Source organism: Protopterus annectens, chromosome 12.part0 (genome assembly GCF_019279795.1).
Source record: "Protopterus annectens isolate FY-2018-M chromosome 12.part0, PAN1.0, whole genome shotgun sequence".
Lineage (NCBI taxonomy): Eukaryota > Metazoa > Chordata > Ceratodontiformes > Protopteridae > Protopterus > Protopterus annectens.
In genome coordinates this window covers 287,592,584-287,606,456 of record NC_056746.1, presented here as the reverse complement: position 1 = coordinate 287,606,456, position 13,873 = coordinate 287,592,584, and the positions used below count along the sequence as shown (strand labels likewise).

Here is a 13,873-nt window from a genome sequence, read left to right as displayed (position 1 = left end):
TCAGTGGACTGAAGTTACTAAATAATGACATACATTTGAGTTTCAGACTTCAAAATTTAATCCCTCAGGAAAAAAATACACGCTAACACAAATCCCGTTATTCCAACAACTTTCTAAATTTATAAGGGAAATATTTAAACTGTTCCCTATTTATGGGGCCTTTGTAGCCCCATCATGTCAAGTTTTGTCCAGATTTCTTGTGCTAAAAGTTTGAGATGTATGCTTCCAACTGCATATTTTGTTGGGGGGGGGGGGGCTGCAAGCTCCAAAAAGCGTACTTGAGCCCTTGCCAAACCATTTCTCCTCTTTGATCCATAGATTTTTTTTTGTAAACTACTGGTGAAATTCGAAAGGCTGCTGGCGGTGGGAGGGCTCCAACATGTCATCTATCATGCCTTTAATTTTCCAAGAGTGTTTTGTGTACAGACTGTGAGCTTTCAATGAGAAAGTAGCTATAATTTGAGTCTGCCTAGTCAACCCTGTAAATGCGACCTTAGGAAGAGGCATGTATTTTTTAAAACATACCTGATAATTAGCGGACACCTTGTCGGTTGGTCGATCCCAGTCTCCACCAACTTTAACGGAAATGAAAAGTTGTACTTCAGTTTTTACCGGAAAATCCACAAGAATATTGCCCCCATTCAGTTAGCTTCACTGGTGTTAATTTTTTAGCCGGGTAGTCAGGATTAGCCTGTTTGTTTGCCTCTGTCTCCTATCATTAGTGTGCTCTCGTCTCTGCTGTCCACTAACGTAGTTCAAATCCTAACACTTAACGGCAAACGCCAGTCTGCTGTGTCCCCAGGGTCTCCCAGATCTTCGGCCTTAGTGACCTCCCTTCACATCTGCCACGCTGGATGTCCTCCTCGGCAAGTTTGCGGTCCTAGTGCCCTAGTGCCAGATGGCAGAGGTCAGTATTGGTGGGATTTGTCCAATGAATACGCCTAGCTGTTATTTGAGAGGGACCAGGTTGTAAAAATAAACCTACTGTGGACGCTTTGGCTCGGACACATGTCCTTTAGGCTTTGGCTCTGCAACTGCCTAGACAAAAGAATGCGAATCTGAAACTGAGAGGCTGCGATATAAGATCCTTAATTCTGCTTGAGACATTTTTATTAGAAAGAAATAAACACATCACGACTGACCAACGACAAGGGCGGAAACTATGAACTAAGGAAGCAACCTGCCTGCATCAAAACGGATCAGAGCCATTCAGGAAAGTGACCAGAGACGTGAGTGAATTTCTTTCCCAAAACTAATGCTGATGCCTCTCTTTTTCTCCGTCCTCTCTGCCCTAGCAGTAGAGGGCGCTGTTTTGGCCAGTAGCTCCGGTAGTCATCCAGGAGTTTGTCCAAACCAGCTGAATCCTAATCTTTGGGTGGATGCCCAAAGCACATGTGAGAGGGAGTGCCACATTGACCAGGTAAGAGTGCCAGGGATCACGCAACTATACTTTTTCATTAGCTTGTCGATTATAAGCAGCAAGATAGCATAAAGTATCAATCTCCCCGCAAACCACTGCGACTTTCTGAAATGCATAATAATTACTCATCTTAAGTTCTCTATAGCTTATTGGTTCTAAGTACTAAAAGTATCATTATGTCTTTGTGATAGTCAAATTTACCACAAGTCACTGAGATTTTCTGAAATATGTTCATTATTCAATTTACATAGGACTCCCAAGAACACTGTATCGGCTGTAGTAATATGTAGCTCACAATTTTTTTTAGTTGGTTATTTTTCCGAAAACACTTTATTGACAAATTTCTAAAGAGTAATACAAGCACTGGCAATTCTATTACTTGTTGCAGATTTGCAAGTGAGTTTTATAGATTTATTTGGAAATGTGCCTGCTTCTGTGAGTGTTTTGTGTGTTTGTTTCGGGATGCTATTAACAATGCATCTCTGTCTTCTCTGGAGTAAAACGCTGTATTCTGGAAAGTTGGAATTTATGTGTAATTAACAGTGCATTTTATTAATTATTATTTATTTATTCGTTGTTGACCAGGTTAGCCCCGCTAGGTTAGTGGCCTCTTTTCAGGGAGACCTGAGGAGGTACTTAAACTACTGGGGGAATTTTCGATAGGTGTGGTGGGATCTTTCCACAAACGAATTGGAAGGTAATCAGTCACAGTCTGCAGCCATTCTTTAATGATCTGTATATTACTTGTAATGTGCTGTAGTTCTATACAAGGCTTAGTGTACTCGTTGTTAATTGACTCGATCCCACTGTGGTAAAGGAATTTTATGAAAAAACATCCTGCCTTAATACAGTACAATGTAAGGTAACAGAAAAAGAAAACAGATTACAATTTACATCTAAATACATATAATACCAAGTGAATAGTGGTTAAAAAGCAGGTTTGTATAGAATAACATATAGTCTGGATTTGTCACAGCAGATGCATTGAGTGCATTTTTTGTTATGCTTTACAAGTGTACTGTTATGGCTGTAGCACTGCAGTTTGTGTTTTATTTTATGTATCTGTTAGTCTCTCAAAAGTTTTTTTTGAAGAGAGTGGATAAAGTTTACAAAGATTACAACACTGTAGCATCATTGATAGGATACAAAGGAAAATGCAAATTATGTTAAAATATGAGCCATAAAATTGGCATTTAACATTGCTGAATACAGTAGTATCAAGGGACTGTGACCAGTCTTCTACAACTGGCTGACTTTGTTTGGATTCCTTCTTTCCACCCCTCCCTCCCTTGCCAATTTAAAAAAGAACTACTTCACCCGCATCCCAATAACTGATTACTAAAAATGCCCTGAAATATTAAGAGAATGGTACACAGTCCAGTACTGGATGGGGGGGGGGGGGTTGTAACTGTGCAGTCCACACCTAATTTAACATTTGTGAAGATATGTAAGTACAGAATGCTGTCCCAATGCTTCATACTGGTGTGTGATTTGCTAGGACTTGAATAACTACCTACTACCATAATACACTCAAACATACCTCTTAAGTATGCCTCATTATGTGAAAAGCTCCTCATTCTACGTCTTAAAATGTTCATGTTCCTCAAAGTTCCACATTGAGAGGGCCTGTCACATATTCAGTGTTAAGAATTCTTTAACTGATATCCATGATAAAGACAACTGAATCATATTAATTCATCTAAATAACCATCCCACGAGCTTCCTAGTTGAAATTGTTAGAAAGCTTTTAACAAGTGTCAACATTTTGACCTTTTGTTCCACATTACGAGAGGTAGTCTTCCTTATTTTGGATATGGAAGGTTGAGAGCTATGAATGCAAACTCACTTGAGTACAATTTTTCCTTGCATCTTAACAAACACTGTCAATTAAAATCTCTGTGTGTTAGGAATGCTGCAGTATAAAAGAGTCTAGTATGTCATGAAAAAAGTAAAGTAAGGGACAGAAATTAATTTTAACAATAATAGTCTAAGAAGTTCTAGTATGTAGGCAGTAGCAAATCTTGAAAGCAGATACCTCAGGATGTAAGCAAAGTATAAAAGGGGAGGGATAATAATATTAGGACAGGATACATACATATATACATACATACAAATATTTCAGCTATGGGCATTAATGCCCGCTAGTCTGCTAATATACCAAAACAATTGTTCCCATAATAAGTGTCCAGGCTGTTCTTATCTAAACTAGTATTTGCTTTAATGTAATTTGGTAGTCTGTTCCATGCATCAGCTACTCTGTCAGAGAACCAGTTAGTACAATTCTCATTCCTACATAATTTTCTACATAGGTTGTCTGATCATTCTCTAGTACTTTTTGATAACCCCGAACATTCCCAGAGGTAGCTGCCTTTAAATGCCCTATATACCTGAATAAGTTCTCTTCTTAAATATCTATATGAGACACTGTACAAGTTCAGATATTTTAGTCTTTCATAATAACTTAAATGTTCATATCCTTGGATGCCCTCGGTATATTTCCACGGTACTCTTTATATTTTACTAAAGCTTGTTTTCTTATAAGGTTTCCATGTTGTTATTCCATACTCATGTTTGGGTCTAACGAAACTAACAAATAATGACTTCTTCATTTTTGATTTCCTAGATTTTATAAGTCTTTTTATACAACTCATTGTTCTATAACTATCATTAACCAACTGGTTAATATGATTAGAAAAACTGAAAGATGCATCTACCCATTTACCCAGGTCCTTAAATAAATCTACAGTTTCGATCACTGTGTGCTGTATTAAATATTCACCTTTCAATTTATGTCTCCCAAATCTCATATGCTTAGTTTTTGATGTATTTATCAGCATATTATTCTCCTGTGCCCAAATGGTCAGTGTTGTCAAGTTCTTTTGCAGATATGCCCTTTGTGTAACACATGATCAGTTTACCCAGTTTCACTTCATCTGCATGTAGACTGTAGAACACCTCAGATGGAAATGATACATCTGAAAGATACAATCTAAATAAGTAAGGGCCTAGGACAGAGCCCTGTGGGACACCCTGACTGTAAACAAGGATTTCACCTGCCAGTTGCTGTATGATACTTACCATGTCCTGTTTGTAAGCCATGCACAGCTTGAGCCAGGCTTGGATGCTCTTTTTTAAAACAAGACATTTTTTCATGTAGGGATTTACCTAAAAAATATTTTCATTCACTGTGAACTGACTCTCCTTTTCTATATGTGATTTGTGAAAAATACATCCTAACACCTGTACAAACTATGCTATTTAAGAGGGCTGTAAGCTCCCAACTAACAGTTGAGGAGTCCTTGGGGATGATATCATTTTTACTGACATGAAGACTACAGCAATACCTAATTGTTCTAAGTGTTTTGTGTATGACACTGTCAGATGCTGAAGATAAATCTATATAAATTACATCTCAGCACAAATTTTTCATTCATAGTTGTTATTATATTATTATAGAACATCACATTACAAATGGTAATAGACCTGTTTTCAAAACATGTATGCTGATATATTGTTTCAAGTCCCAAACTTTCTAATTCTGACAATAACTTTTCCAATGTTACCTTCTCCATTATTTTTCCGCAACATTAAGGGTCTGTATGACTCTGGGTTTATCCTGTTCTCCTCCCCCCTAAACACAGGTTGAACAAGTGCATACCTCCAGTGTTGAGCAATCTCCCCATATTTATATGACCTAGAAAATAATAGATAAAATGGTACTGTAAGTCATTGCTGAAGCATCCTCAGGTCATTATTACTAATTCTGTCTCCTTCCTGTGTTTTGTTTGGATTCAGTTTCCATAGTTCTTTTCCAATATAATCTAATTTGATTTTGGTAGTTGAGGTTACCTGGATGTCACTAGGACAATTTAACACCTCTTTGTGGAGCTAACTTGATTTGCATAAGATTTTGAAAATATTGTTAGTTCCTAAATTGAATTCCTAACTGCGGCTATATTCTATTTTAGAAAATACTTACCTTTGGACTTTCCAGTAGCCCCAGGTGCAAAAGATAAAAAGTAAAATATAATACAGAAATGACTGTGCTACTGATTGGTTTCTGAATTTTTACTCCTTCTTGGCTGTTCCCACTCCGTTCACCCTTCAGGCTTACTCCACTCCCCTACCCTGTCCCCAAATTCCACCCGCCCCCAGAACCTCTACCCTTATAGCCACATAACCACTCCTACCCCTAAATTAACCTATCACAAGCAAACCCCTCCCTAAATCATTTGCTCCTTTCTACTATCTCTTTCCCAAATCTAATTAACTTCTTCTCTACACCAAGTTCATTCCTTCTCTAACTACAATCCATATTTCCTTTTTATTAACCCCACCCTCTCTTCCAACTCACCCCTATAATCAGGACACTACCTCCATACCAGAAATGCTAACCAAACCCTCACTAGCTTTAACCATCATATGTCTCCCCCTACTCCTATCCCGCTCTTTTTATCTAACCCCTCTCCCACACATCTGTCGCTCTCCCCTTTACACACAACCTCCACTTGCTTCAGATTTGAATCAGTCCTAACTCCCTATATTTCTCCTTATCTGTACAACCACAATGACATTCACTTGTTCAACAGAAAATTTATTCCAAACACATCAAAAACTGTCCCCATCCCTCACATCCCAAACCAACATTGCTTCTCCAACCTCAATCCCAACTCTAAATTCTCCAAACATCATTATTCCCACCTATTCCAACTGATCTCAATCTTCATCTCTGTGGACATCCATCCAAACCCCAGCCCCTCACACAACCAGAACATCAGCTCTTCCTCTCCATCCCCCTCTTCTCCCCACAAATCTCTCCTATTTGCTACAATAAATCCTCAAAGTTTATGCAACAAGTTAGCAAACTTTCATTCCTGGCTATCCCATAACAAACCAGACATTTTAGCTATCTCAGAAACATGGCTAAAGCCTCACATCAAGGATACAGAAATTACTCCACCCAATTATAGAATAATAAGAAATGACAGGACCAAAAAGAAAGGTGATGGAGTAGCCCTAGTCTATTCATCTTCCCTGACAGTAACTCCCTATACAAAGCCCATACTTCTATTTTCTTCAGCTGAGCTATCCCTGGCCCTCCTAATGATAAATAATGACTAAAGCATATGCATATCTGCCCTCTACATCCCCCACAGGAAATAATACCCCCATTCTCGAGGATATTCTCTCTTGGATCTCAGCAAGCATATAAAATTAGACTATACTCCTTGGTGACATTAATATTAACTGTTTTTTTTATAAACTCTCACACAGCCTCACAAAATATAAATCTATATAAATGTACACAGCTAATCAATTCTCCAACTAGACCTGCTAAAGACAGTACATCAGGAATTATTCTAGACTGGATACTAGTTTCACACCTCCATAAAATCTCTGACTGTGGTACCTTACCTAATTGACTTAGTGACCATATCCTTGCCTTTGCATGATGTTCATCCCTTTCTCTCCAGTCACACCATAACTATATCATAGCCTGTTCCCTAAACAATTTCAATGCTCAAACCTTCTCCAATTCCTTAAAACATATGAACTGGAACCCTTTAAAAACCCTTCCTTTAGATAACACTATCACCTTCTTCAATACTGCATTTCTTAACCTACTTAACAGTTTTGCTCCTTCAGATCTAAAAGGGTTAAAGCCAAAACTGCACCATGGCTAACCAAAGAGACAGTCTCTCTCATGCGTCTCCATGATAAATCTTGGAAACTGTACCAAAAACATAAGGCACCCATTAACTTAGCCAACTATAGACAACTTTGCAATAAAGTTAAAAAACAAATTGCCTCAGACCAAAAATCTTTCTATGCAGTATTACAAAATAATCATAAATCAAACCCTAAAAAGTTCTGGGGCAGCATCTCTACCCTGCTCCATCCTGGTAAAAACGACAATCCCTGAACAGATCCTACTTCTTCTGATCTCTCCTTGGCTACACAATTTAACACCTTCTTTATAGGCTCAATAGCTAAGCTCACCACTTCCTTCCCTAACAATACTTCGGGCAAGTCCCATCTCCCTTCTCAATACCATCCCACTCTAAATCTAACCCTACTCAGCACCCCCCTTTCTTATGCAAACCTGTTCCAACTGCTACCATAAAAAACTTCTACAGAAATTAAAACCTTGTTCAAATGCCCCAGATGATCTGCCCTTCAACATCCTTAAGCTAGCTGCTGAAGGCATAGCTCTTCCTATCTCCATCCTGATAAACTGATCCATTCAAGAATTTTATGTTCCCCTTCTCTGGAAATAAGCCTTCATTATTACCCTCCACAAGGGAGGCAACAATACTGAAATCTCTAAATTCTGTAGAAGAGCCATCCTATCTCCCATTTCTAAAATTCTTGAGAAATGTATCCACCTACAAATCCTACCCTGTCTACTAGACAACCAACTGCTGACCTCAACACAACACGGCTTCAGACTCGGACACAGCACAACTACAACCATCCTTTCCTTTCTTGAAACCATCAACCATGCACGTGATTCCAGCAACATTGTATCAACCCTCCTCCAAGATCTATCCAAAGCCTTCGATATAGTCTTACACAACCTTCTTCTGTCTAAGCTATCCTGTCTGAATCTTTCCCCATCCTCAATCAATTAGTTTTCCAGCTACCTTTCTCATCGACAGCAAGCCATCAAATGAAAAAAATTCCATCTCTTCCTTCCTTCATACTACCACAGTAGTCCTACAAGGCTCTATACTAGGCCCATTACTGTTCAACATCTTCATCGACTTCCATCACTGTATCCCAAACGCTAAATTGGTCTAATACTCTGATGATTCTACGATTATCTGTTCTGCCAAATCCCTCCCTACACTCATGAAACTAACTCAAGAAGCTTTCTCCTGCACCAAGTCTTGGATGCTCAATAATCACTTTACTCTAAACCCATCAAAATCTAAGACCATGATATTTATCCCTTCTAAATCCTCCAAAATCAATAAGAACTCTTTCTCTATAACTAGCCAAAATTCAACGCCAGTTGAAATAGTTCCCCACTCTAAACTTCTAGGAGTCCTTATCGATGATCAATTAAAGTTTGACATCTACTTACAAACTAATATTAGGAAAACGCATCAAAAACTGGGTATGTTATATTAGCACAATCATTATCTCACCCCCTCATCCAAACATACCCTCTCTACTACCTATCTCCTCCTCTCCCTTCTGTACAGTGCTCCTCTCCTTACCAGCCTTCAATCCTCCCTAAAGTCCAATCTACCTTCCTGCTACAACAAAATTGCCATGTTTGCTACCGGATCCATCTACTCCTCCCACCATTGCAAAGCTCTCCACTCCTTGAACTGGTTAGAACTCCCAAACTATCTTTCATACATCCAACTCTCCACTTCTCATAAACTTATCTTCAAACCATCACATTGTCCCTCACTCTCCTCCACCCTCCATATACACCAGCCTAGCAGACCAATCAGGTCCAGCAACCAGAACCTCCTAGAAGTATACAAGCCTATACACACTTCAGGAACACTTCTACTATCTTTCTCAGTAGCACGCCTATGGAATTCCCTTACTCCACATATTCATACTACCCATAACCTCTCCTCCTTTAAGAACCTCCTTCATTCCCACCTCTCTTCATGATGGGATTGTTCCTGTTCTCATCCCACCTGACACCCTCCACTGTATCCCTACCCTCCTCTATCCTACTTGTTATCCAGTCACTATTTCTCTACTATTTCTATCCACCTTTCTCTTTGTAATTAAAACCAACTAGTAACCTTCCCTGCTTAAGGCCTCATTCTTAATTATTTTCCTTATTTCTGCCTTATGAAAGTACACCTCCCACTTTCTTTTTTATCTCCTACTTTTGTAATTTTATATGTCCTAAGAATACTCCATACCAACAATCCTTCAATAAGCTTTCCTCTTCCACTTTGTGGTTGTCTTGTTTTATTCCCATAAGTGTATACATTTTAAACTTTTTCACTCTTTAATTTAAAATCCAAGTGTAATTGTCTTACTGTCAATTTTCATTGTAAAATTCTCCCCAGGCCTCCATTGAAAACGGGCTCATTTTTGGCCCAATGGACTTTCCCGGTAAACAAACTGCAAATAAATAACTAAATAAATAGATGTATATAATCTATTGTGTCTGAGAATACATTTTAGAATCTACACACAGTTTATTTTATTTATTTATTTATTTATTTTATTTTACATTTGTTAACCAGGCTAGTCCAACTGGATATATTTCCATTTTCAGCAGAGGCCCGGGGAGAATAGCTCCACACAGTACAATACAAACAAAAACAAACAAAAATTATCATGCACAAATATAGAGAGAAATTATGTTAAAAGTAATCAGAGAGCAATAGTGTAAGAGAAAAACATTATAATATTTGTGAAACACAAGTACGCAAATAGGACAGGACACTCTTAGCAAGATATCTGAGGTAGTTTACAATACATAAAAGTTTAGTTCATCACCTAGTTGTATCAAAAATGTACTACTTCCCAATGGGTAAGCAGTATTGACTGGCGAAAGGAGGCAGTATAGAGATAGGAAACAGAGAAAGCAGAAGATTGGTCAGGGTAGCAGCAGGGGCGTAACCAGTGTGTTTTGAGATGGTTTTTGAGTATTTGTTTAAAGAGTGGAAAGGAGGGAAGGGAAGTGAAGTTAGATCTGATGGCAACAGGTTCCAATATTTTCTAGCGGTATTAGAGAACAAGGAGTCACCTGCCAGGTTATTAGACTTGCTAATGCTAGCCAGTAGTTTACTAGAAGAGCGTAAGGAACTGAGGTTTGTATAGAGGGTAATAATGTTAGAAAGTATAGGTGTGTTGTTAGGTTGGTAAAATATCCTATGGACAATGGTAAGTTGGGAAAGTATCAAAATGTTTTTTAGTTCAAGCCAGTCGAGCTGCTGTAGGTTCTGACAGTGGTGAGTTCTAAATGGGTTCCCAGTGGCAAATCTGGCAATATTGTTACAGGAGTTAACTAGCTTAGTGAGATTATTTTTTTAGGTTAGTATATATGGGGGAAGCATAACGAAGAGTTGAGATTAGATGGGAGTGGACAATTGTAGTTCTGGCTGTTGGTGTTAAGAAGGGTTTTATTCTATATAGGGATCCCAATTTTCTATTAACAGTTTTAATAGTGTTATTTATATGGTTATCAAAGGTAAGGTTATTGTCAATTGTGATTCCTAACAGTTTGGTGGTAGTGTCGGGGGTTATAAGGATGCTGTTATTTGATTTGATGGAAAAATATATAGGGGGGGGCTTATTGTTAGGTGCAAAGAGTAAGAGCTTGGTTTGTTTGGCGTTCAAAAGGAGGCAACGTTTCAAGAACCATGCCTCAACTATGTTAAATGCTTTCTGGGTTAGAGATTGTAGTTCGGATGTGGAGTTGGCAGAACATATGAGCATGGAATCATCTGCATATTGTGTGTAGGTGGCTTGAAGGATTGCTAAATGAAAGTCATTGATGAATAAAGAGAAAATATGGACCTAGAATGGAGCCCTGTGGGACTCCAAGGGAGACTGGCAGGTGGGAAGACAGTTTATTCTCCTAGAGGACTGCTTGTTGCCTATTGGTAAGGTAGGGCTTGAACCAGAGAACAGTTTTGGTATCTAGAGAAAGTGATTTAAGAGTATGAGCAGGGGCTGGTTTACCATGTCAAAGGCTTTTGACAGATCAATTAAGAGTTCTGATGAGAGGACGTTGTTATTATGGTTTCTATTGATGGAGTCAGTGAAAGATAGGAGAGCTGTGGTGGTACTATGAAATTTATTTATGAAATAAATAAAAATAATAAAATAAATAATAAAATAATAAAAATAATAAAAATGTATTTATGAATTTATTTATGAAATTTAAGAAAATTATTATTATGAAGTTTATCAATTTATATGTCTTTACTCCTTCTACATTACATCTTTTGTATCTGCAAAATGGTTTCCTGTTAAGATCAATATCTTTATAAAACTTTTCTTCAATTTTTTATTTGATCTTGTCTCACAGTATGTTTAGCTTGTTTGTTGAGTGTATTTCAGTTTTCAAAGTTGTAGTTTGGCCTGTTTTCCATTTCTTATATGTTTGTCTCCCACCTTAATCAAGTATCTTGTTCTTACGGGAAAATACCCTCTTGACATTGTGTGCCCAGATACTGATGTTAACATTTTTTATTTTTTAATTCAAACAATTTCTCTTTCAAAACTTTTCATATTCCTTCTGTGGTTTTCCACTGAACACATCACCCCAGTTAGTGTTGCATAGTGACTGTTTTGCTTCCATATAATTTGTTATTAGTCATCTGTGCATTGGTTTAGATTGCAGTTTGGCAGAATTATCTAGCAAGAAATAAACCTTTATAACACAGTGATTACTGCACATCAACAGTGGTGAAACTTGACATAAATTAAAATTAATTTCTTTAGGAACACAATGTCTAGTATATTCTGCTCCCTGATAGGTTTTTTACAATCTGAATCAATTGTTGTTCCTGTACTGTGAATGTGTGTTGTGAATAATTTCCTTACTAATTGCGTTGAATCAATATTATTCTAGTCTATTTCCAATAAGTTTACGTCCCCAGCCACTATTATTCTTCTATCCTATAAACGCTCAATGAATGTGTGAATTTCTCTAGGTCATCAGCACTTGATTTTGGTGGCCTGTACATGGCAACAATTGTTATATGTTTCAGGATTGTCTTTATTGTTTCAGTTACACCTTCTATTGGTTTCATCACTGAATATGTAATAATCACAGGTCTTATAGCTATGTTTAATCCATATCATATCACCTCCACCTAATTTTTTGTTGGAATGTCTGTTACAGTAAGAAATATTTATACCTTGACAGAACCAGTTTCCCAGTCATTGTTCTAACCATGTTTCACAAACAATAGCAACACCAGTCTTATGAGATCGTAGTAAATTTTCCAATAAAAAAATATTATTAGTACTCTTAGCATTTAACAACCCTAAATGTTGCTGTCTGTGAACTGTCTGAACATGTGTGCCCAAAATTAGGCTTGGATGCTCTTTTTTAAAACGCAACATTTTTTTCATGTAGGGATTTACCCCAAACATCTTTTCAGTCACTGTGACCTGACTCTCCTTTTCTGTATGTAATTTGTGAAAAATACATCCTAACACCTGTACTAGCTGTGCTATTTAAGAGGGCTGTAAGCTCCCAACTAACAGTCCTTGGGGATGACATCCTTTTTGCTGACATGAGTAAAAACATATTCATTCTTCCTGACATTAAGGAATTCTAAAGTCTGACTCGCATCCTATATTTTTGCTGCTGGCAAGCATAACACTATTTGATGTTCATTATCTTCTCTGCAGTTGTAAGCATCAGCTCCTCTAATAACTGAATCTCCAGTTACAAGAATATCTTTCCTGACCAGACATGAAGAATCTTCAGCTTCTAATTCAGTAGTATCTGCTCTATCAATTGTTACAAAGGAATGATCTTAATCACCATTAATCTTATTAATCCCAGTGTTTTCATTGCTTAATACATATGTAAGCACACAATTATCATCCAGCTGGCTTTGTACATCCACAGCTTGAGCCATGTTGTCAATGTGAGTCTTTCTCTTCTTTTTTCTTCAATCCTTCTACATTCAATTTTGATTTCTTCATTTTCACCTGCCCCTTCACTCTTTTTCTACCTTCTCTTTTGGAATATAATGCCTTCTTCTGTAGACTGAAGGTTTTCTAATGGAAAAATGTTATAATTCCCTGCAATCTGTGTGTTATATAACAAAGCAATGTCCTTTATAGTACATATTCCCTTCACTTTACAGATATTCATCAGTTTCTTTTTCTTCATTGTTGTTTGTTGTGAACTTCTTCCTTTCTTTCTTTTTTATTGTCTTCTGTATGGTCTGAATCCTCAGACTGCTGAATACTTGTATCCAAAATTCCAAATTTGTCAGTAGTATTATCTTGTTCAACAGAGACTGAGTAATCTTTACAGACAATAGACATTTCCTTTCCTAAATGTGTTCTATTAGCTCTTTGCCTAACATTATTTATCTCATCAGTCCAGTCATTAATGTATGTAGCAACAGTTTTACAAAGCTGTGGCAATTGTACAACTGCAATCGTAATCCCTAAGTCCAGATTTACTACTAATAATGGTAAGCAAATCATCCAACTTTAGACACGAGGAACACAGATCACCAGCGTTATCAGATGTCACTTTTAAATATATAGAGCATTTATTACACTGTACAAGATATTTGTGCTTTAGCAAATCATTAATGGCATACTCATTTAAGGAATCCATATTCAGCCTCAAATGAATAAAGAATTCTGAAAGAAAAGACTAATCAAAATCAGTGACCACAGCATTCAAAATCTATGGGAAAAATCACACAAACAATATACAACTAAACATTAAGTACACTAAAGTTGTTGCGATGGCCATACAAGTTGTGA

At 37.4% G+C, this 13,873-nt stretch overlaps 1 protein-coding gene across 1 annotated transcript in view; it reads left to right on the top strand.

Moving 5' to 3' along the window:
* Positions 1–396: 396 nt before the first annotated feature.
* WFIKKN1 (WAP, follistatin/kazal, immunoglobulin, kunitz and netrin domain containing 1) overlaps positions 397–13,873 on the top strand; it is a 153,108-nt gene continuing 139,631 nt past the window's right edge. The window contains exon 1 of the mRNA XM_044089348.1: positions 397–1,420. Coding sequence (XP_043945283.1) covers positions 1,256–1,420 — 165 coding nt within the window. The 5' untranslated portion in view covers positions 397–1,255. The remainder of the gene's footprint in view (positions 1,421–13,873) is intronic.